Raw genomic sequence first — 24,448 nt, 5'->3', positions numbered from 1 at the left:
AGCCGCCCTCTAGCCGTGCATTAGAATTGGTATTAGTGGGTTCCAAGTGCCACTTCCTCCATCTCCTTGCCTCCGTGCCCCATGCTCCTGCTCCGGCAGCTTCCAGTCATCGAGGTAAGCGGTAAAGCACATGTCAGCAGTGGCTCTGTCCCACCTCTCGTACCGTACCACTTCCAGAGTGTGGGGAGAGATTGAATCCACGCGGAAGATTCTTCTATTAGACTCAGTGCCCATCAGCACACCCTTGTAAGAGCCACACTGCAGCTGTGGAATCGGTCCGCAGGCCGCGTGTTTGGACCATCCCTGTCTCACCATGAGTTCTGAGTATTAATTTCGGAGGATCGGGGGATCTAACTGTTTCCTTCTGGTTCCGCTGGCTGGGCGCAGTGACGGTGCTGAGGTTGCTCCAGCTGTTTGTAAGCAATCCATCTTAGAAGGGTTCAGGTCCCCAAGTTTGAGGTTGGTTTTACATTTCCTTCTTTCTAGGTTTGTGGCTGCCTTGCTTATGGATGTTTGATAGCAAGATAGGAAGAGGGCCAGAGGGAGAAGGGTGCAGAATTCAGGTGACTGCTCGGGTCTCCGCACACATTCCGGGTCGCCTTCTCGGAGCACACCTCCAGAGCGCCAGGCAGGATCAGCCCTGTGTCCCGTGCAGCAGCATGGGTGCCCCTCCCACGCTGAGTCTCAGCAGAGTCCGCATTTGAAGACCAAAGGCAGCATCCAGGAAACACTTGGATATCACTTAGATTTCAGAGCGATGACCGTAGCCTATGCTCTTACTCTAATTTCTTTTTCTTCCTGGGTCTCCTATTCCCGAGACCAAATCACCAAGTCTGCTGCCAGTGTTTTTGAGCAGCAGACTGTCAGCTAAGTGCTCTTTGGGGTTGTGTTGAGTGAGAATCCCTCAAGTCGGGGTCACCTGTCTTTACATGCGAGCAGTAAAGAGGGTCCACGTGTGACTCTGCTGTGGATCTTTTTTATGAGGACCCTGGATAGCACAAGATTAAATTCCCACAGCCCTTCCTTTACAATGAGAGTGAACGGTGGCGCACTTAGAAATGAGCATTTATGAGACTGTTTGACCAGTGGCTTAGGTCTTCCCCTTGTCGGTGCAAATGGCTGGGCTTCTGCAGTGTGTATGGTCGCGCATCTTGAATTATAGAGTTAGAAGGAACCACTCACACCACCTTTTCTTGTGTCATTGTTCAGCCTTTACTTGCATATTTCTTGTGACTCATTTGTTACTCATCTTGTTACTCATATCTAAGGCAGCCTATTCATTTTTTGATTGTTGTTGTTGGCTTTAGCAAATAATAGAGTTCTTTATTCTTAACGTTTCCAGTCACTGGATCTTATTCAGCCTGCTACGGTCCACAGACAATTTCTGTCCTTTTCCATGTAGCAGCATGTCCTTCAGGCTTTCCTCTTCCAAGTGAAAATCCTAGATCTCTTCTGTATCCCTTTGTGACACAGTTATACCTATACACTCGGTCAGTGTGGGTCAGAATGCAGTGCTTTCTTGGTTGCAGCCAGTGGCTTGAGGGAAGACTTTCCTTGGCAAATTCAAGGTTGCTGTGGGTAGACAGGGCCTTGCTTCCCCCGTTTTTTCAGATTTCTGAAGGAGTTGAAAGGGCCTGCCTATTTCCCCAAGAGCTTGGCCATGATTTTACTTTGCTCAGTGTCTTAGTTACTTTTTCTCATTGCTGAGATAAAATACCTGACACCCAAAGTTAAAGGAGGAAAGGTTTATGTAGCTCACAGTCTGTAGAGATTTCAGTTCATAGTCAGCTGGCTCCAAGGCAGGGTGGCACGGCAGAGGGGCATCACAGAGGAGAAGCCATCCGTCTTCACGCAACTGCAAAGGCCGTGCCTTTCCGCCAAGCCCCAGGCTGACCAAACCTGTGCCAGGGAGCAAGTATATCTTAGGCACCTGAAGCTGTGTGTGGGAGTTGCCAAAAGTAAAGGTGGACGCTCCCCCCACTCAAAGATCTTTGGGTTTCTTTTGTTGTGCAGTGTTGGCTGTTGAACCCTCACACATGCCCAGCACAGACTCTATTCACTGAGCTACAGCCTCAGCCCCGGTCTTTGGATTTCTAAAGGAGAATTAAGTCAGGCAAATACCTCACTAGTCACAGCATGGATAAGTAAATATGCTTTTGCTTGTGATTAATGGGGGTAATTTGAAAACCAGTGCCTATACTTAGGTTCCTAATAAATGTTCACCATGGGGTCTAGAGTTAGCTAAGGATTGGTACCTTTTCAGCAGCCTTACAGAGATAAAATATGGCCAAACTGGCTCTGAAAGAGATTTAATTAATGGCCCAAAAGGTAGATGCAGTTCCATCCCTCCGACCCCATTAGGGGAAGGTAGAATGGATCTTTATCACTGCTTCCGTCACAAAATCCACACGTGCATCTACATCGTGTACACACTTGGGTGGGACATGCAGTTTGAGCACTGTTGAGATGAAAGTTCCCCCCAAATTGCTCTGGGTTAAAAGGGGCTGGAAAATTAAAAACATTTGTAGTTTCAAGATTAGAGAGTTTGCCACAGTCAGTTTCTTCCATAAAAATCAAATGGCTATCATTGACGCCGGCCTCCGGCCTCCAGGCGCCCCTGTGCCGAGCGCAACCCGAGGAAGTCGTTATGGATCTCAGAGGAGAAGTTTCGTGCTGTGACTCTTCTTTGGTGCCTACGGCCCCCTGAGTGATGGCTGTTGAAAGTTCCCCTCAGTGTCCACTGTAAGCCCCCCAGCCACTGCCCTCTGTAGCCCGTTCTGTAAGAAGATTTCTTTACAAACGTTGCTCAGCACTGGAAAGGTCATGAACTTTCCAAAACCCTTGATTATGGTTCCTCGATCTGCTCAGCCCTCCCTGAAATTACTCTGAGGAGGGGAAGGTTTGATTCCTTTAATCATTATTATAGTCATTTCCCTTCTCTTAGTCCTCTGTAAGGCCAAACGGAGCAGAGTCACCCAAAACCCCAAAACAAGGCTGAGGACGCATGGCTTCTGCTTGTGGGTGGCATAGTTCTCATGGTACATCAGCACCAGCTCGAACTCTGCTTGGCCAAGGGTCTCATGGAAAATCGTACCCAGAGAACAGAAGGCTGTGGTCTGGCTCCTGGTGGCTTCTTGCTCTACAGCACCGTGGGCTCTCACTGAGTACCTGCCGTGGGCACTGTTCAGAGGCCTGCTGCTGCCGTTCTTTGAGCTCAGGGCTGTCCCTGTGCTCATTTGAGGAACGTCAGGTAGAAGGATGGAGAAGGCCAGCACCCTGCCCACGGCCAACACACAGCCGGGGGGAGCTCGAACTTGAGGTGATGTCATGCATCTGACGAGGGACAGGCAGACTCCCCTCTACAGAACAAGTACAGGTCTTCTAGCCACTGCAGGCTCTTTTTGACAGTTAGGCTGCATCGCCAATAGGTGAGAAAAAGCATGCTGTGCACAATTTGGTATGGGCAGACAGACCTAACCTGTGTCTGTTTTCAATGGAGAGGGTATGAAAGTATGTTTGCATCTCAGACGAGGGACTCTGCTGTTAGACCTCACCCACTCAGCAGGGACCAGGAGGAAGAACTCCTTGGATGTTATCCCTCCCTCCCTCCCTCCCTCCCTTTAGCTATCCACTCACCCATTCACTGGTTCTCAAATCCTAATGAAGCAGCCACAGTAAGCCAGAAGCTGACCTGGTGGATTCATGGTCATGATTGACCATTGCTTTCAGGAAGCTTGCCATCTAGCAAAGGGTTAAAGTAGCCTTCACCCTCTTGTTTGCAGGGGAAGACCCCGAGGCTCGGCGGCTGCGGACAGTGAAGAACATCGCTGATCTGCGGCAGAATTTGGAGGAGACCATGTCCAGTTTACGGGGAACTCAGGTGACACACAGGTATCTGCCACACGGATTACTCTGCTGAACTAGCTGGGAACTTGATTTTCCCGGCTTCTCCTGTGTGTCTTCATGCAGTCCATAAAGAGAGTTGGTGAATAGTAGAATAAATAAACTTGCTCCCCAAATGAGCTAGAATTCACAGGAATGTCAGCAAACATGCAGGAGAGAAGCATAGCGAAGAACTATCAGCGTGGACAGATTCCTCCCCAAAGCAGAAGGTTGCTAGATTCCTTCCACAGGATATTGCAGAACAGCTCCATTTAAATTTCACTTCACTAGCATTTTCCAAAACTGTATCATGCTATTGCAAAGAGCAGGTGAACTGTGTTTGACCCATGCAATAAACTGAATAACTTGAATTCCTACCCGGTCTTCTGATACCCAACACCTTGTAATATTGTTAGTCATGCACGTGCATGAAACACGTAAGGAAATGTTTATGAAAACTTGCGATCATGTTTAAACTATGATTTAGTGGCATAGGGTTACATGAGAAATGTTGATCAGATTGTTTTCATTGTTCGGCAAGAAGCTGAGGAGGATGCACCCCTGAGCTGTCCTTTGTGATTTTGGCAGGGCAGGGCTTAACAGTTTGTGTTTGGCTTTGGGAATCAGAGAGAAGTGCTGGTCACCCCTGCTGAACTCCCAAGGGATCTCCATGGCTTCTCCAATTTCAATTTCTTTGATGAACCGGTACAGGGAGGCAACCTGGCTCCCCGATGTCAGTAGTTTGGCAGGTCCGGCTGCACCGCTGTGGGTTCTGTCTTCAGCTGGACCTAGGGGTTCAATATGCAGAAAGCGAAGCTACTTCCAGGATTGAGTAGGGGGAGTCAAAACCTCTGGAGGCATCAAATGGCTCTTCCAGAGGAAAGTGAACTTAGGGACTTGGGGTGAGACTCTGCTAAGCATTAGGTATTTGAAAGAGATGGAGCTATAGGATGCTGGGCCCTGTGATGCCTTGATTAGGTATGAAGCATCTTTCTTTGCACCATAAGCTCCAAAACTGAATTAATGTCGATACTTCATTTCTTTCTTTTTTTTTTTTTGGTACCGGGGATCAAACTCGGGTCCTTACGCTTGCGAGGCAGGCGGCAGAACCACTGAGCTAAATCCCCAGCGATACATCATTTCTTGATGAGTTTCTTGGAGGGTCTTTCTGATGCCCAGAGATGAGCTCAGTCTCCCAAAGATTGAGGTCCATGTCACTTGATTTCTTAGGGAGCTCAAGCCAGGCAGCCACCAGTCTTTCTGGTCTTTTCGGACAAAATATGGAAGCAGCAAAAGTTTGGGGGAAATGGACATGAAGGATTAGCAAATTGGAGCTCTCCCCACCTGCTCAGCCAGAGGGAGCTGTGGATGTGGGGTGTAACACTAGGAACCCCAGGTGGTCGGAGCACCCTGCCCTTAGAGCGATGGGTGTCCTGGCGCCCTGAGCACACAGGCAGGGGGCCCCGTCACACCCCTTCTCTGTGAGTCTGCCGATTCCTGTTTGACCCAGGCTGCTTTTATGTTCTCAGCACATTGGAAACCACGTTTGACACCAATGTCACTACGGAGATAAGTGGCCGCAGCATCCTCAGTTTGACAGGGAGACCCACGCCTCTGTCCTGGCGACTCGGCCAGTCCAGCCCCCGGCTCCAGGCAGGAGATGCCCCCTCCATGGGCAATGGGTACCCACCTCGAGCCAACGCCAGCCGGTTCATCAGCACCGAGTCGGGCCGCTACGTGTACTCGGCACCTCTGCGAAGGCAGCTGGCCTCCCGGGGCAGCAGTGTCTGCCATGTGGACATCTCAGACAAAGCAGGGGACGAGGTGGACCTGGAAGGCATCAGCGTGGACGCCCCTGGCTACATGAGCGACGGGGATGTTCTGAGCAAGAACATCCGGAGCGACGACATCACAAGCGGGTGAGTGCTGGGCCTCCACCCTCTGGAGGTGTGGGCAGTGGCTTGGTCCTTGGGTTCCCCAAGATCTCTAGAGATTGGTGCTGGGCTGGGAGTCAGGAGCCCCGAGTGTGCAGGCTTGGCGAGTCACCATGATGTCCCGCCAGCTGCCAGTGACAGTGGGAAGCCAAGCTGCTGTGTCTGTCCCGTAACCAACCTCGCGCTGGGGATGGAGTCCACCTGGTCCCCCGGGACCTGGCCCTGCCCCGCCCCTTGGATCTCACCCCTACCTCGCTTCCCCACAGCTGTCCTTCCTGTCCTCCAGTCTCCCTGAGCTCCTTCTGACCCCAGGGCCTTTGCACTGTCTTTCTGGACCTGGCTTCTTCCCCCAGATCCTTGCTCCTCAGCCGAGAGGGAAACCATCAGATTTGAGGCAGGCTGAGTCCCCCGCATCACTCTGTGTCAGGCACTTTTGAAAGCTCGTCGCTGTTTGAAATTGTCCTGGTTCTGCACTCATGTTTTGTCGTCTCCTGCCCTGCTCCCCGCTCGCAGCAGGAGCACATTGATCCAGAGCGTGGCTTTGCTTGTTCCCCATGGAATCCCCAGTGTACTGAACCTAACAGGAGCTTATGGCTATCGCTGAAGCCATGAGCATGTGGATGGGTGAGCAGAGGAAGCCACAAACCCGACTCCCTGACTCTCGATCTGTTCATGTGGAGAGGAGGCCAGCGAGCCGCGGGCTAAGGGCCTCCTAGGGAAGCAGCCGAGACTGTGCAGCACGGGGCCTGGTTTCCTGGTGGTGACTTCCCTTCGATGATCACCGTGTACACCTCAGATGCATCTCTTTGTTTCACTGGCTGAGATAGCTTCACCTCTATCGTGATTTGCCCAGAAGTTCTTCAGAGTCTTTTGAACCGCTAATGCTCTAGCAATGAAAATGACACAATACAAAAATCCAGACTAATAATCAGTCCCCAGTTCCCAGACAAACTGGTGACCAGGTGCTCCATGGGTGACTCGGTCTTTTCCTAATTGCAGCTCTAGCTGACTTCACTACTGTGTGCCAAGCACTGTGCCCCGGCTTTATGGGTATCGTCTTGCTCTGGCCTGAAGGCAGCCCTGTGAGACAGAGCAAATCATAGCCCCCATCTACAGACCAGGAAACCACAGCCCAGGAAGGTGACCTAACTTCCCCAGGGCTACGCAGCTGGTAGGAGGCAGAGCCCAGAGCCAATGAGTCCTTACCCCCCTCCGTTGGCTCCATCTTGTCCAAAGTCTTATTGCTGCACTGCAACAGCACAGCTACTAGAGGTCATTTCCAAATTATTTTAATTTTACATAGCTCTAGACATTTTTTTGTCTGTCTGTGTGGTTTTTGCAGTGCTGGAGATTGAATTCAGGGCCTTCACACTGAGCTACATCCCTAGCCCTGTTTTTTTTTTTTTTATTTTGAGCCAAGATCTTGCTAAATTGCCCAGGCTGTGGATGAACTTGGAATCCCCCTCCCTCAGCCTCCAAGGCTACTGGGATTACAGGTGTGTGCCACCACACTCAGTTTAAAAATATTGTTATTTAACTTAAAGGGTAGGCATAGGGGTGGTTTGGTTTTCTGCCTATCACTTAGAACCAACTTGGGTAATAAAATCTTGGAAAACAGGAGCCGCGGAATGCTCGCAATCCAACAATTTCTGTTATACAGAATGTCTGGGAAAGCTAAGGCATGGATAAATTAAACTACCTGATCAAATTGGAACATACTGGGGCTGGGGATCTAGCTCAGTGGTTTCACCACCTGCTTCGCAAACGGAAGGACCCGAGTTCAATCCCCGGTACCAAAAAAAAAAGAAATTAAATTGGAACATACTTTTGTGTTATAGTCTGCTCCAAACATAAGAAATAATAATTGCCTGTTGGTAAGACTGAATTGCACATCATTTAATCTTTAGTGTTTGGAAGACTTTTGGTATCCAGAATGATGTCGAGTTTATCATTACCAGTCCTCATTTTAATATACTATCCCTAAGTGTGATTATTTTGAAGTTTTTATCCTGAAAGAGCTTATGTTATTGTTGGATTGTCTTTCAATTATCTGCATGGGTAGGTGGTCAGTGAATTAATTTTTGCTGTAGTGCCGATAGTGATCACAAGGTGGAGACGTTGGGACGCTCCAAACTCAAGCCAGTCAAAGCTGCTGGTTTCTTTGGCTCCCCAAACCAGAGCTCAGAGGTGCGTGTTTTACATTTCAGTGTTCGCTTTGCAAGGCTGACATTTTTAGCTTGTGAGATAGCACTTGGAGCAAGTGTAGATAAAAGAGCAGAAATGTAAGCAAACCGCTCAGTTACTGAAATTGGAGAACTTCGGTCTGGTTTTTCTTCCCCGGTTCCTTTTTACTGTAGAAATTTACCTTTAAGTGAGGACAGCCGGATGTCATTTAATGCTCCTTCTGCTTGGAGTGTCCTGGAACTGTTGTTCAGCTTGGCTCTGGCTGTGAAAGCCCCCAGTGCCTGTCGGGAGGCCAGAGGACCAGTCTGCTTTTACATGCTGATGCCAGGTGGGCCAGTTTCTCTGCTCCCGCCTTTCCCTGTCTGTGGACAACATGAAGCTGTAAATATTGAAAAGCGTGTGCTTACTCCATGCCTCAGAATCTGCTAGAAGGAGAATGTGACCCCAAGCATGTCATCTACCTTCCGAAGCCTTGAAGCCCTCCGTGTGGGTCTTAACCTTCCATATCGGGATTTCTCTTGAGGTTGTATTCAATGTGTTTTTATTTTTATTAGTCCGTGTCTGCAGGACATATGATTACATTCCTCATGGGGAGCTGGTACATGCATGGAGCACATCTTAACGCTTTTTATGTCCTCAGCCTCTCCCTCCCCCTACCCCCATGTCTTGGTCCCCTTCTCATTTGCAAAAGATCTATCTCCCCATTTCCTATTATCTACCTATTATTTTGCTCTTTAGATCATTTATACTTTGGATTTCTTATATATGAGAAATCATGCTATATTTATGCTTGTGTGTCTGGTTTATTTCACTTAACATTATGGTCTCAAGATGCTTCCATTTTCCTACAAATACTAAAATTCACCCTTTTTCGTAGCTGAGCAGTACTCCATTGTGGATAAATACCACATTCTCTTTACCCATTGATCTGTTGATGGATATATAGGCTGCTTCCAAGACTAAGCGATTATGAATCGGGGTGCTATAAACATGGGCATGTATGTATCACTGTACTATGATGTCTTTAGTTCTCTCAGGACGATACCTAGGAGGGGAGGTTGTATCTGATTAATGACGGCTGTCTAACAGACACAACATTCAGCCAGGGCCTACATCTCATATGGACCTCAAATGCCCAGGCACCTGGAAACCATGAAATGCTGAGAGTTTGCATAAGATGTTTATTTGGTGTGGGGAAAACCTAGCCTTGATGTGTCAGTGAGGAAACTTGATTGTCAATGAGGAGACTTCTGGCAAAGGTGACAGAAAGTGCAACATGGCACCATGCCTTGGGTCGGTGCAGCAGCTATTTTGTGATGTCTGTACTTCGTGCTTGTCGCTGGATGTGGGTGCCATGCACTGTGTGGATCCTGCAGTTCTCTCAGGGTGGGCCTGAGATTTCTTTGTCACCATGGAGTTCAGCTAGAGCTTGCTGAAAAATGCTGTCGTGTGTGTGTGTGTGTGTGTGTGTGTGTGTGTGTGTGTGTGTGTATCAAACCCCTGAACTGTGCTGAGCTTACGCCAGGCCAGGCATGTCAACTTTACAAGTTGTCATGTGAGTTCACCACTTCTTTTTATTAGGTTGGTAAACTGAGCATTGGCTGTGGTGGAAAATAAATTAAAATGACAGACAAAGATGTCTCTTATTATTAGGTTTTGATCTCTGAATTCAATCCTGTGCTCATATTCTAAACTCAGAATACCATATGGAACAGAATAAAATTAAAGGGATAGATCTAGCATCCATATGTTTGGAAGGATTTTTTTTATTTTCAAAGGAAACACTGAGTTGTATAATCTTCCAATATATAAATATACAACTCCTCAAGGGAAAAAAATGATCATTTAAATTTAACATCAGAAGTTTTCTCCCAGACTCTCTGAAGACATCCAGGGCCTTTGGGAATGGGTTTGAACCCCTTGGCTGAGCAGGGAGGTGCCTCGTGGTCTCATCCACCTTCCCTGACACACCAGCCGCCTGCTCCCTCGCCGACTCCTCTCTGCCCTCTGCTGCCCCCGGCCACCTGCCAGTTACAAGGGCAGAGCCCCGTGCTGGGAACCTGCTGCTTTCTCCCTGGAGTTCCTGAGCTAACACCTTGATGTCCCCCTGCACCCTGTCTTCCGTGTGTCCGGTGGTCTTGGTTTATTCAGAAACAGTGTCTTGGCCTTTCACTTTCCATGTGAAGGGCAGAGAGCCAGACAGACAATATGGTCTTAAGGGACAAACAGACTGATCCTCCTGTGCCGGGTGAACTAGAACAAGTCTTAACCTTGAAAAATTAGAGCTACAGATTGGCACTTTGTAGAGAATCTGGAATGCTTAAGAAGTGTGTGTGTGTGTGTGTGTGTGTGTGTGTGTGTGTGTGTGCGTGCGTGTGTGTCTGTCTTTTCTCTACTGGGGCTCCACTCCTAGAAGGCATGCTCACTATTTTTCCAAGCCCAGAGTGTAAGATATAGTAGGTATTTATATTCTTGGTGCCCATCCTGGCAGAACCTTGGGCTTTTATAACTTGCCACCGCCAGCTGTGAAACTCAGCGGTTCTGTTTATAGGACCCTTGGAGAGAAACAACTCAGGCTACGATGCCCTCTAGTGGCCAACACAGGATATGATGCTGTGATTTCCATTGCTTTTGATTACAAAAGCCTTTGGCTATGTCTCTTGCTCCTGTAACTCAAGGGTATTGACTTTAAATGCCTGGCCAATAGCCTCGTGTGGGAGAGAAGTCAAGGTGACCAGTCTTGTCGTCAGCTTTTGACAGCCTAAGTCCATTAGTCCATCAGCAGATGTAGGTACAGCTGGGGGACTCAGTTCCCCAATCCCAGCCCTGCGGAATCACCTGTAATTCAGGATGTCGTTCAGGCAGCTCAGGCTGCTGTCACAAACTCCCCTCAGCCTGGGGGGGTTAAACAGCAGAGCTGGAGGCTGGAAGGCTGCGGTGGTGGGTTTCGGGCTCTGACTTCCTGGCTTGTGTGTGGCACCTTCCCACTGTGTCCTCGCATGGGAGAGAGAGCAAAGTGCTTACATGCTTTCCTCTTCTTTTAAGGACACTATGGGGCTTTCTCCTTGTGACCTCACCTAAACCTGACTGGCTCCCGAAGGTCCCTCCTGCAGTAGCAGCTCACAGGGGGCCAGGGCTTCTGTGTGGGAAGGTGAGGGGACACAGGCATTCCATCCACTGCAGGATGCCGCCTGCTGCTAAGCATCACTTGCACGCGTCGCCCTGAGCCCTTCCCTTTGTTGCCTGCCTGGTCACCTCCTCTCTGAAGCCTCCTCCGACTCCAACCAAGCAGAGGTAGTGACGTTTTCCCTCTGGGATCCCCTGATATTTGCTTTGTCTACAACAGTGCTGAAAGCACTACATCAGGATTACTGTGTGTGTGCTGTACATGTACATACACACGAGTGTGAGTGTGAAAGAGAAGCTGCCCGCTCTGAAGGTTAGGGTCACATCTGTCCTGAGTGTTTGTGTATCGTCACTGGCCGGCTTGGTACCTGTCCCAGGGTGCAGCCTTTGGATGTGCTGCATGGTGACTGATGCTGTAAGTGATGCTAACCCTAAATGTGGTGAGAGCAGCCCCATCATCCTCTAGATGAAGATGTGCTGAGATGGGAGCTCCTTTGACTGGAGGTGCCAGCCATGTGGCCTTCCTCCTCCTTGGCCTGTCTTGCACTCCGACACTCCCTCTCTCCCCATGAGCCTGACATTGGCAGTGCAGGAAAGAGACTGCTCAGAGCACGGCAGGCCTTTGCCCAGTGCAATAGTGGAAGACGGGCTCCTGTTCTGCTTTTCCTTCCTCCACTCAATGCAATGGAACAGATATTTCTCACTAAGTGGTTTGCACCTGGAATGTCTTCAAAGGCTCTTGTGTTGAAGACTGGTCTCAGCTGGTGGCACTACAGGGAGTGGTGAATGGTGGGACTTCCGGAAGTGGGGCCTGGTTACAGGAAGTAGGTCATGGGGGAGTGGCCTTGAAGCGTGCATTGGGATTCTGGTCTCTGTTTCTCTGTCTCTCTCTCTTTCTCTCTCTCTCTCTCTCCTCCCCCCACTCTGTCTCTCTGTCTCTGTCTCTCTCTTACTCCCTCTCCCTCCCCATCTCCTGGCCACCTTGAGATGAGCCAGTTTGCCCCACTGCATACTCCCCACCGTGATGTTCTAGCTCACCATGGGTTCGTGAACTCAAGTGACCACGGACTGGGACCTCTGAAGCTGTGAGCCAAAATAAGCTTTCTTTTTTTAAGTTGGTTTTCTCAGGTATTTTGCAATAGTGACAAAAAGCTAACAAGCCAAGGCACCCTAGAACACAGCTGGTGGCAAAATGGTACACTGACAGTGTGAAACAAAGGCTTTTTCTTATCTGATGACTTTTTCCCACTGGCTTTGCCAGCCAGACCCCAGGTAACCCTGCCAGGCTGTTGTTCCTGGCAAACTGATAGGAGAGGAAGCCACAATGCACCCTGGGGCTGAGGCAGGATTTAGGAGAGGCTGTCCTGAAAGTCCCGATTCACAGCAGGTTCCAGCCGGGTGTGGCAGCATCTCTGACTGAGAGAGGAGAGGCTCTTGTGTGGGCTGATCCTGCTGAAATGATCCCAGTTTGCAGGCTCTTGGGAGGCCTGGAGGCTCAGGCTGCCTGCCAGCTGGCAGCACAGCTGGTCTTGGTGGAATCGGGAAGACGGATGACCATGGAAAGGCGGAGACTCCCTCTACAGGACAGGCAGCCTGATCTGACCAGGGAGGCCAGAGGCAGTGAACGAACCATGACTCCCTAGCTGGGACATAGGACTGGGCTTTTTCCTCAGAGGACACATTAGTTACATTGTTGGTTTATTATAAAACCCATCCAAAAGTGTGCAAGTGGACATCCATATGGGGAAGCGTGCCAGGCGAGTTAAGGGGTGCATGGTGCACAGTTGAGAGATTTTGTGGCAGGTCCGTTATGTAGGCGTGATTGATTAGATCACCAGTTGTAGCGACTGAGGCAGCCTCCAACCCCTGTGCCCTTGGAGGGTGGGGCTGGGTGTCCTCTCACACGGGCCTTCTGCTGATTGTTGGCCCAGGCTGGCTGCATCACTCATCCCCAGAGGCATGTGTGTCTTGTCCTGTTTGCCCTGGACCCGCCAACTTTGCTGAGCTCAGGGGCTCTGTGAGCCTTATCAGCAGTGGGCAGGCTGTGTTCCCAGAGGAGAAAGAACAGTCGAGCTACCTGCCAGCTGGACGGAGAGCGATTTTCAGTGTCCCCAAGCCTGCTGTGTCCACCACTGGACAGGTTTGGCAGGCGGAGACTGGGATTAAGAACATGTTTCCTGGAGAATAGCCCTGTGGAGAAATGAAGTGTGATACACCTTTGACACAGGCAGCCCAGCACGTCACCCTGGTCTAGTGGCAAATGTTGGCTTGCTCATTTACGGGGAAGAGAGAAAAAAGAAGATTTGGTGTTTTTTCAGGAAATTCTTGAGAGTTTCCTGGTTTGGTTCGGGTTTGCATCCTGCCCACCTCCCTCCTGTATCTGATAGCAAAGGAAGGGGAGCAGGGAACAGAAGTGGGAGAAGGATGCCGTCCTCAGGCTCTTCCTGAGACCTGCCCAGGTGGGTGACCTTCTCCCACCTAGCTCCATCCTCCAAGTCCTGAAACTTTCCAGAGTCCTGGGATGGAAATCCAGAAACCCTCCCTCTGCTTACCGACTTGGGAAGCCCCATGCACAGGCAGTGAAATCCCATGCCAGATTGGTTCTGGGTTTATTGTGTGCTGAAGCCTGTGCCAAAGGCACTGAGGCCAAAGGAAGTGAGCAAGACACAGTAGCTAAAATCCCAGTGTTACAGAGGGAGGTCATGGGACAGGGTGGTGTGTGTCAGTCTAAGATTCGAGCCGCAGAGGCGGGGGAGGAAGCAGTGCATTCTGTTGGGACATAAAGACCTCACCCAAGCAGGGACAGAGCTCAGTGAGGGCTGCTCGGCGGCATGTGTTCTCCGTGAGCACAACAACCTCAGGACATTGTCTCGAAGCTGCAGGGAGCTCTTGCATGCAGCTCCGGGCACAGCACCCAGCAGGCATGCACTAAGCAGGCAGCACATGTTCATACCACAGCGTCCACCACGGGGCCAGCACCGGCAGCTGCAGCAGCTGCAGGACGTGTGAGCTGGGCCTCACTGAAGCATAGACATGGTCAAGCCTGACCAAGGGCAAGGGCAATAGAGTGAGGATGGTGACAAGTGGGAGATTCGAGGTGTGAAGGCTGTGCTCGGATGGGACACTATCAGAGTCCAGAGAGCGGGCCCAGGGCCAGGCCAGGGGAACGGACGCTCAGTGGCGTGAAAGAGACTTTTAACGTTAAACTCGCCTGACGTGGGGCCGGCTGGACCGAGGGGTGAGAAGGAGCCACAGAAGGGAAGGGCGGACACAGGCTCCAGCCTGAGAAGCACGTCATTCGTCCTCAGCACGCTTGTCCTGTCCCACCCCTGCTTTCCCGCCGGCACCTAGGTGTTTCCTTTACCCAGGGCCAGCTGCATGCGGAACCAGCCTGAGCGGCCGCCTGTAGGATAGAATTTGGCTGTGGGAAAACCCCGACCTCACTGCCTTCCAGCTGTGGCCTGGAGAACCCCCAGCCCCAGTGGGGGGACTGGCCTGTGTCAAGGGGTGACAACACGTGTTACTATTCAGAGGCGACGTGTGGGGGCCCCAAGGTAGGTCTGGAAATAGTGCGGTTCTGTGGGGGCCCTGTGTCTTCGCTTTGTCTTCCGGAAGCCAGCAACCCTCATCTGCGAATGGGGTGCTGGTGCCTGGGGCTGCACTGACGACAGATGGAGGAGACACAGGCAAAGTGCACCACAGGACCTGGGGCCCTGGTCAACCCTCCTTCAAGCCATCCTCTAAGTGATGGCTCCAGAAGATGAGATGCGCTGTGCAGGGGAAGAGCACTTGATATAGTTCATTCTCTCCTGTCCTGGCTCATCCCCAGACCCTGGTTGGTAGAAGCCAATGAGGTTGCTCTTTACAGATAACGGGGTTGAGACACGACCATAACCGCAAGTCCTGTGGGAGATACAAGCACTGCACACTCTGCCAACGGCCACCCTCCTAGAACTCAGCCATGGCCCATGTTGCCTGCGAGCTTTCCCTTCCTTCCTGCCTACTGTCTCCGCTGTCTGCTGTCTCCCAGCACAGACACCCTCCCCTCTCAGGGCTCTTGTTTGGTGAACATCCAAGAAGCCCACGTCCACATCCGGGCATTGCTCAGATTGGCCCTGGGTGTTTGATCAAGGGGACTCTGCCTTGGGTCCCTCCAGCAGCACTACAGAGGCTGCCTTCCAGCTGATTCAAACCCACGGGCGTCATGAGTGTCTCTCAGCACCTGGCTGTGCCCCAGAGCGTGATGGACAAGAGGAAGCGGGCGATGATTTGTTCCTGAGCCTGGGCCATCTTGTATTCCTTGCTTTTTGCACCAGCATTTGACCCTTCAAGCTTGTCCCAGGGGTACAGGTGGGTGCCCTAGGCTCACGTGACCAACTGACTGGGCTCTTCTCATACACAGGAGAAGCGTATTCCAGACCTGCTGAATGGCGGGGAACCAGGACTCCTGGGCATTGCACCCTCTGGAGTGCTCGGTATCTTACATAGCTCCCAACTCTGGCTTTATATGGTGCTGTCTTTGTTTTAGAAAAAGGAAAATAAAGATCCATGGTATGTAATTGTTTTAAGCCCACGGAAGAAGTAAAAAGGTGACCTCCGTTTTGTTGCATCTCCTTTCTCTACCTGATGCTTTGCAAATAAATGTACTTTAGGCAGAAACCGCCGAAGGGTTGCAGGTCATCCCTGAGTGCCCATGCTTCCTGCAAAAAGCGTTTGCATAGCTCTCATCTGCAGACACAGCCTAGTCTGTGTTTGTTTGTATCACCCAGCTTGAACCTTCCCTCCCAGTTAGTTCTCCAAGGGCCAGCAGCTAGAGGGGCTCAACAGATTTACGATGGCAGGGTTGGAGAACACCAAGTTCGAGGTGAGGTGAAGACGAAACATTTGGAGGAGGCTGGGAGTACCTTGGCCCTGAGACAGTAAGCCATGCTGAAAGACTCAAAAAGGCCCCATGTGCCTGGGCTCAGATCAAGACAGGGAACTGAAATTGCGTTGGGGCCTCCTGAGCCCCATGTTTCCTGGAGGCCAGGTGCCAGGGAAGACACTTGAGATGTGAGTAGAGAACCTGCGCTCCTTGTTTGGAGCCTCCCCCCTCCGGATGAAGTGGTAACCTGCCTTGCACATTGCCTTCGTGAAGAGCAGAGGCTCCTGAATCATAAAGCGTTCAGCACCCTTGGGACGGGGTAGCCTTTCTTGCATCTTTTTAATCTTTTCTCCTACTGAGGACATTTCCTAAGATGATGTCACCCAGTTTCTTATTCTTGAATGCAATGGCCAGATACTGGCTGGATCACAGTTGGTCTGTACCTGAGTTCAGGTTCCCCGGAGAAACAGAAGCAATGGGGAGAAAGATGAATGAATTTTAAGGCATCGGCGGAGACTGGCAAATCCAGAATCTTCGGAGGACGTGACAGGCTGGGGACCTGGGGAAGAGTCGGTGTCGAAGCTGATATCCCGAGGCAGCCTGCAGGCAGACTCTCCTCCTCCTGGGAGAACACTGCTCTTTTCCCCTTAGAGCCTTCAGCTGATTAGATGAGGCCCACCTGCCACCCACAAGATGGACATAACCTACTTAACCCAGGCTCTACTGATGTAAATGTTAACTTCATCTTTAAAAATCCCTGCATAGCATCATCCAGGCCGAGTGTTGGATATGGTGGCCTAGCCACGCTGACACATAAAGTTAGCCTTCCCAGGCTTCAGCAGGGCTTGCCGTGTGACAGTGGGAAGGGGTCATCTGAGACAGCAGGGTGCTTACCTTAGGCCCAGAGACAGAAAGAACAACACATCCATGTGCATAAACACCTCTGAGGGCTCAAAGCAGATGTGTCCGGTCTCTGGCAGGACCACAGATCAAGCATTCTTGGCAGAATCATTGCATTTCTGCCCAGGTCCCCAGAGTCCTGGTAAGAAATCTCCATGAGATATGGAGGCTTTGACCTTTCCTCTTAATCTTGGAATTAACTGCTGGGTGAGGCGGACTCTGGCATGGACACGTCTGGTGGGCTGGCGACTTTTGAGACCCAGAAGTGAAATCAGGTTCACAGACTGAGTAGGGGTCCCGTCTGTCTTCAGAGCCTCCCTGCTATAAATCAAGCCTGCGTCTACTCTTTGATCTTGAGGACAGAGGGAGACGGGGCTCTGTGGTCATCTCCATGGTGGCAGCTGTGTCCCAGTTCCCAGAGCTCCGTGTGTGTGGCCGTCTGGTCCCCTGTCCGGAGACGAGACATCTCCCGTTCTGGAGCAGCGATGATGTTTTGGCGAAGCCAACTCAAGCTGTCAGAAACACAGGACAGAGTGACCGTGGCACTCACTCTCTGGCAAAGGAGGAAGGCCACAGAACAGAGGACCTCAGCACCTGAGAGCAGGCATCTCGGCCTGTCCTGCAGAGGTGGTGCTGTGATTCCCGGTAGCTCAGCTGCTCAGAGTATTTCTGTGTGCTTGGCTCTGTGTGGAGCCATCTACACCTGCTGTTCACATCACCAGTTCTTTGAGATAAAGGAGACCACTGAGGAGACCCAAGTTCAGAGAAGTTAAGCTCCCCGGCTGGGTCTCACAGGTGGTAACAGATAGAACCAGGCATCCAGCAGGCTGCATTCAAAGCCCAAGTCCATGTTCTCACTGCAGCTGGGCGCATGCTCAGTATATACGGAAGCGTGTGCACCCCCGGACACAGGAAGCCCCGAGGCACCTTGTGCAACATCAGGGAGGGATAGAGCTGGAAGGCTGTGTTCAGAAGGGGGAGGCCTGGGTGCCAGGTTGCACAAGGTCTTAGTAGTTGGGGAGCAGCGTGGGTGAGGGCCCTGGAGGCTGGCAGGGGGCAAAGGTGGGCATGTCTCTGCCTCAAAAGCATTCTGACCGTTCAATTTCAATTAGACGTTGCAGGTCTTCACCTCTGCATTAGAAACACTTGTATCAACATCATCTCCCCCTCCCCTGCTTGTGCAGGAAAGGAGCTCGGCCCAGACTGGTTCTGTGTGTGCTGGAAATGGAAACCGATGAGCTGCTGGAGCGGCAAAGTTCAGATCCAGAGCAGGCCTTGGCCTCGATTCACTGTTTCTCGTCCTGCTGTGAAGCATCACCGAGGCAGCACTGCTGTCACTTTTGCCTCCCGGCCTTAATAGCTGTGATACCCGAGTTTCTGAGGAAATTCAATTCCCCGGGTCCCCCACCTATTGCAACCCAAGCAAAACCCACAATTATAAGCTCCGCGCCACCCCGAGACCGCTGAGCCGTGCATGGTCGGTCAGAGCTTTATTAATCTGGTGGCTTTTGGCTTCCTCTGTGGGAGTTGTTAATTAAAACCACTCAGCCATCGAGGGGAGGGAAACCGAGGCCAGACACAGCCCGTGTCCTGCCCCGCGCAGGCTGCTGTAGCTATTGACAACGTCCACATGGACCGCACAGTTGACTGACCATACTCCAGGGGTGCGTGTGCGGCTCCATGGGAACAGCCTTCGGGTAAAGCCCGGATACCTGCGCCCTGGGAATAAAGACCTGCCCGGCCCGGGACCGAGCATCCGGGATGGTTAATCATGCTCAGCGTCATCATCATATCAACGGCCGCACCTAATGTTGACTGAACGCTCCTGCAAGTCACAGTGCATGCCGCTTCGTGCTTCTCCCCTCCTGTCATCCTGATTTTAATCTCTGCGGCATCAGAACTCTTCTTCGCATTCTCCTCACGAGGACAGGGACCCGAAGAGCCTCTGCCACCTCGCCGCGGTGCCAGAGCTGCTGAGTTAGGGAAGCCACACTCAGGGGCAGGCAGACTGACCTTGGCAGTCACTTCAGGCTTCACCACAGCTGTACGATGTCTGACATCCAACTCCTCTCCTCTCCGAAAACCTGTTTCTCCTGTGTTCCCGCTTCCGGCTTCTTCCACAGTGGGAACCCAGAAAGAATGAACCCAGACTCTTCCGTTTCCTGGTTCGCGGCGCAGTTGCTGTGTCTGACGGCGTCTGTCATGCACAGCTGTGCGGGTTTTCTCTAGGCTCACAGCTCCTATTCCTCACCCAGGCAGTGCCTCCCACCCTTGCTGGTTCTCTTGCCTCTGATCTCAGGGCTCAGCCCTTGGATCCATCCTGCACATAGGTGCAGGCGCCTCTGAGGGGCACACATCCTGCTGTCTGCTCGAGCTTTCTTGGCGGCTGCATGTCGTTATTAATGCTGGCTGTGTCACCTTTTTGATGGAGCCCGGAAGTCAGCGTCACAGCTGTCACACTGTAGTGGCCACAGCAGTCTCAAACCTTCCAGGTTCGAGAGCAGGGAACATAGGTCCCACCCTTCCGTGGGAGGAGAGCGGAGTCACAAGGTGTGTGTGCTGCGGCCTCTCCTGTGACGCCTAGCACAACACACGTGGCCCTCCCTCAGAGGCTCCCACTCTGTGGCTCCAGAGAAACTCAGATCTTGTCTTCCTCACGCTCCACTGTGTCCTCAGTGCCTAGGGCCGTGAGGTCACCAGCACCGTGTTGGGGAGCTAATGAACGATCGCTCACCGAGCCTGGCTTCTTTCCAACACCTCCACCCCCTCTGTCCATAGAGCTGGCCTGTCCCTGCCACTCCGGGCCACAGACACTGTCCTTGGTCTGGACGCCAGGCCCTCGCCCCTCTGCAGCCTCGCACGGGTCTGCTCTGAGACTGAATCCTCCCACTGCCCAGTCCTTCAGGGGTCTGCTCTGGGCTCCAAACACCTGTGACGCCTCCCAGGTGGCTCCTGCCCCTTCCTTTGGCCGTCTGTTTGCATAACCGTCTGCCCCCCTGGCCACTGCATCCTGGACCAGGGCGATTATGTCTTCTTGCTTAGGGACTCCGGTAACGTGAGAGACAGGAAGAGGGTGGTGGAGCTGCTGCTGCTGCTGCTGCTGCTGCTACTGCCGCTGCTTGTCCTAACAGGCTCCCAGCCGTGCTCCCCTGAGGACTTTCCTGTGGCGGGTAGCTTTTCAGGGACCAGCTCCCAGGATTCTCAGGATGCATGGGGAGCCCTGAAACATATTGTGATCCCCTTAGGAGACATGGAACTGGGGCTGGGAGCTGCTGAAGGGTGCAGCCAGTTTGGCAGGCTTGAGGGCTCATGCTGCTGCCTGCTGGGTTTTAGGCTCCATGAACTGAGGATTTTTCTGGGTTTTAGAGCCCTCCACAAAGCCTAAACTTTATCTGCATTAATCAAATAATAATGTGGGAGGCGACAGGTACCTGCTGGCTGGACATTTCAAGGATCCATTTGTTCTCAGTGCCAGGTTGTAAGGAGTTCAGAAAAAAGGAGAGGTTTGTTTAGGAAAAGGTAATGATGAGCGTGCAAAGTTCAAAACCCAAGATACAATAGAAATGTTTGTAGAAACCAGATATGAGTGGCCTGGAAAATGCTTGGATGAATTCCAGAAAACCAAACTTGAAGGATATTTAAGTTACACTTAAATATGTCATTACCTAAGCTGGGCATGGTGGCACACACCTGCACTTCCTGCACTCTGGGAGGCCGAGGCAGGAGAATTGCACGTTGGAGCTCAGCCTAGGTGGCTTAGCAAGACCGTGTCTCAAAAAACTGGGGGCTGAGTTGGGGAGTGGCTCATTGTGAAGGCCCTGTGTGTCTGGTACCAAAAGAAAATAAAGCCTAAACACTAAGGTGGACATTAATCAAAATAGGTAAAAAAATGTGCTGAAAACCAGACCTTCAGGATGTGGGCAGGGCTGTTCAGAGGATTCTTCTGCAAGGGGAGGACAGAGAGCAGATCCCTTAAGGAACTTGTGTGTTGCTTTCTGGTCATGCCAGAGTAGGGTCAGATGGCTGCCAGAATCATTCCTTCTGAAGATTTTCTAACTCATGGCCTGTTCTAACCAACACAAAACTCATACGTGCCTACTTCCTGCCCAGGTTCCAATCAGAGGATGAGGGGCTTTGGAGACAGTGGACAGTGGCCATTGAGAATATGATACACTTACCGTCTACTCACCAGCTGAGACACTGGATGCTACCGTGGTTCCCAGCACGAGAGCAATGAGCAGTGGTTCACAGAGTGTAAAAATGTCACTGTGTTGAACATGCTCTCTAGCTATGCAGAGTCTGTGGACTTCAACTTGCCCCAGCCACATTTAAATTACGCCTTCAGCTGATCCGTCTACCATGCTTGTCAAAGTGGAAGTGTTTGAACAAGCTGAGGCGTGAAAAAAAAACCGAGCACAGTGGCACATGTCTGCAATCCTGCTGCTCTGGGGAGCTGAGGCAGGATGATCACATGTTTGAGCCCAGCCTAGGCAACTTAGTTTCAGAGTCTACAAAAATAAAAAGGACTGGAGATGCAGCAAGCCCCGGGGTTAATCCCCAAGAGTGGGGAAAGAAAGACACACCAGGCACCATTCTTTGGTTTGTGCAGCATCAGATAGCTGTGGTGGCTGAGAGGTAATTTGAGCACCCGTAGGTACCCGGCTTTAGCTCAGTCCCACTCCTGGAGTCCCTGGCCTGTGTCTCGTTGCCCTCACAATCTGTCCTTCCCCGAGTGCTCGCCCGGCTGCCAGGTGCCCCCACTCTTCGCCGTTCGCGCTGCCCTCAGCTGCTCTTGCTGCAGGCTGCTGGCTTTGTCTGGGTGTCTCGCTCCACGCCCCCTCCAGAGCCCCACGTTGGCCGTGCTGCTGAGAGAGGCATCTCAGCCCCTGGTTTATTCTGCGCCTGCCTCGGGGAACCCCACTTGCAGCGCCCATCCTGGCCCGGGTGTGCACATGCGAAGGTGAAGGGAGAAGTGAGGTCTTCACCCTGTCGAGTTGAGCTCCCGCCATAGTGGTTTGACTTGGAATGTGTCGCCATGAACGCACTGCATGGGTCAGAGCCAGGAGCGGGAATACCACGAGAAGCTTGGCACGGTGCCTCGCCCCTGAGGACTGTCGTCTGGGTTTTGGTGTAGGTGACCTGTCAGGCCCCAGTGCTTTTCTGGGTGGAAGTGACTTCTACCACTGTTAGGGAAGCAAGCCCTCCAGGGCTCACTGCGGGAGGCCCCTGTTGTTTGGAATGTGCCCGGCTGTTGAGGTTGAGCTGAGCTTTTCTTTCTTTTCCTGTGCCCCCTTGCTGTACCTGCGTTTATGCTCTAGGATTTTGTTTTGTGTTTAAGAATGGCTACCACAGCAAGCCAGGCACGGCAGTGCATGCCTGTGACCCCAGGACTCTGGGAGGCTGAGGCAGGAGGGTGCCCAGCCCAGCCTGTTTCAAAAAGGGCTGGAATATACCCCATGTGAAGGTGCTGGGTTCAATCCCCAGTACCACACACAGGAAAAGAAGGTTTACCATGGCCTATCTTACTGAGATAGAGCGGTGTGGAGGGCATCTTGGGTGGGGGAGGAGGGCTTGGGATGCGCGTTGAGGGTGTCGTAAAGCCTTTTTCAGATGTGAGATCGGCCCATCCTGGTGGAGTGCGTGGATCAGCCCATCTCTGACACCTCAGCCAGAGCCTTCTTTGCCCACATGAATACCCTGCATCTCCTCCCACGGATATACAGGGCATTTGGGAGTAGGAAGTCAGTGTGAGATTCTGTGTTGCCTTTAGTTCCAAGTCTGGACTTGCCAGAGAGAAAATGCTGCTTATCTATACATATGTCGGCTCAGTGGTTAGCAGACTTTTTATTTTTAAGCTCATGCCCCCTCTGAACAATATTATGTCTTGATTTGGCAGGGAATGAGAGGATGGGGGAGCTACAGAGAGGAAGGCTAAGAAGAGATGTGCCTTTGCAGAGTCACTGTTGTTCTTAGCCTCATGTGAACAAAAATTTTATGAAACGCTAGCTGTAAAATAGATCATTTGAAAAATGGGCCTTTTGATTTGTTTGTTCAAAATGATAAATCTAGCCAGCAAAGTGGTGCATGCCAGTAAAATCAGGGACTTGGAAAGTGAGACAGGAGGATCACAAGTTCAAGGCCAGCCTGGGCAACTTAGCAAGACTCTGTCTCAAAATGAAAAATAAACAGGCCTGGGGCTGTAGCTCAGTGCAGAGGCCCTGAGTTTAAGCCCCAGTACCATAATATAGTAAGCTTGTAACACTGAATATTCTTTCAAACCCCTGCCCCACAAAGCCCATGCCCCAGAGATGCAGCGGTGGGGCGGCCACCTGGGCCCTGTGTCTAAGCTGATGCTGCATGGGGCACAGGCAGAAAGGGCCCAGGCTCGGGCTTGGGCTCAGCATCGCTGTGCCGGCTGTGGGCTGCTGTGTCTACTGCTCTCGCTCCATCTAGTAGCAGGTGTCTGAGCAGCCTGCAGTCACCAGGCCTGGCTTCTCCCTCTATCCCTGAAGGCCAGAGTTGTATCTTTCTGCAGCTGTACATATGGAATCCCATTTAGAACGAGTGCCCGGGATTACAACAGCCTTGGTGAATGTCCCTGGGCAGAAGTTAGCTCCTGAAACACCCTGAAGTCCTTTTCCACACAGGTCCTTCTCGCTTGCATTTGCATTTGGTTGTCTGCAGGTGCTGACTCCATCCACACCCAGGGCTGCCCGGCACACAGCTCAGGGTGCCATCGAGGTTCATTCTGTCAAGAAGCCCTTTCTCCCTCTGCTTGCCTGGCCCTGATGAGCCCCTTGCAAACACTGACTCATTGGCTTCCCGCAGCCACACACTGAGCCCCCGAGGTCAAGGATGGAGTTGATTCTTGCGTCTCTAGCACACAGATAGATTAGTGCCCACCTCACAATCGAGCTACATGAATCCTTGGTGGGCAGATGCCTCCAGCTTCACATGTGCCCCCACCCCGGAAAGACCCCTGAAAGTGGCTCTGTAGAGCCCTCCCTACTGCCTCCTGGGGCCTCGAGCAATGTGGCTGTTTGCTGGGGTTGGGTCAGGATCCCAGAGCCTTTGCTTTCTGCCTCTGTCTGCAGAAGGGACCTTACTCACCTTCTTACTGCATCCATTGTCAGTAAACCAAGCCTTTCAAGGTGTGGTTTAGATAAGACAAGGCAGAAGTTGTCTGAACCTGAGCCAGAATGCAGCAGGTTCGTCTCCATTTGGTGGTGACCGTGGTTATCCTGGGGGTGGCTGTGTGAAACCAGCAGAGAAAGAGACACTAGAAGGCCGGGTCTGTACCTAAGGACTCTTGTCACCACACACGGGGAACAAGCCATCCTCAGAGCCAGCATAGTATGAACTTAGTGTGAAACAGGGACCTCCGTTGTAGAGCCCTTTGGCGGCTGGGGAGCCATGTCAGAAACCCCAGGAACAAGCTGGGTCGGGTGGCGTGCACCTGTAATCCCAGCACTCAGGAGGCTAAGGCAGGAGGATTGCTGTGAGTTCCGGGCCAGCCTGAACTACATAGTGAGACCCTGTCTAAACAAAGAAGGAGAGG

At 51.8% G+C, this 24,448-nt stretch overlaps 1 protein-coding gene across 19 annotated transcripts in view; it reads left to right on the top strand.

The window, feature by feature from the left end:
- The window catches only part of Nav2 (neuron navigator 2), a 665,125-nt gene that overhangs the window by 515,284 nt on the left and 125,393 nt on the right, over nucleotides 1-24,448 (top strand). For all 19 annotated transcript variants that reach the window (XR_015451332.1, XM_087211232.1, XM_087211229.1 and 16 more), the window contains 2 exons: nucleotides 3,783-3,891; nucleotides 5,412-5,801. Coding sequence is in view for 18 of the 19 variants with exons in the window: in XM_087211232.1 (XP_087067358.1) it covers nucleotides 3,783-3,891; nucleotides 5,412-5,801 (499 nt within the window). In the remaining variant the exon portion in view is untranslated. The remainder of the gene's footprint in view (nucleotides 1-3,782; nucleotides 3,892-5,411; nucleotides 5,802-24,448) is intronic.

The sequence above is a fragment of the Heterocephalus glaber genome, unplaced genomic scaffold (assembly GCF_053883595.1).
Source record: "Heterocephalus glaber isolate CG9 unplaced genomic scaffold, H.glaber_assembly_v1.0 deba00001428, whole genome shotgun sequence".
NCBI lineage: Eukaryota > Metazoa > Chordata > Mammalia > Rodentia > Bathyergidae > Heterocephalus > Heterocephalus glaber.
This window is presented reverse-complemented; position numbering and strand designations above follow the sequence as displayed.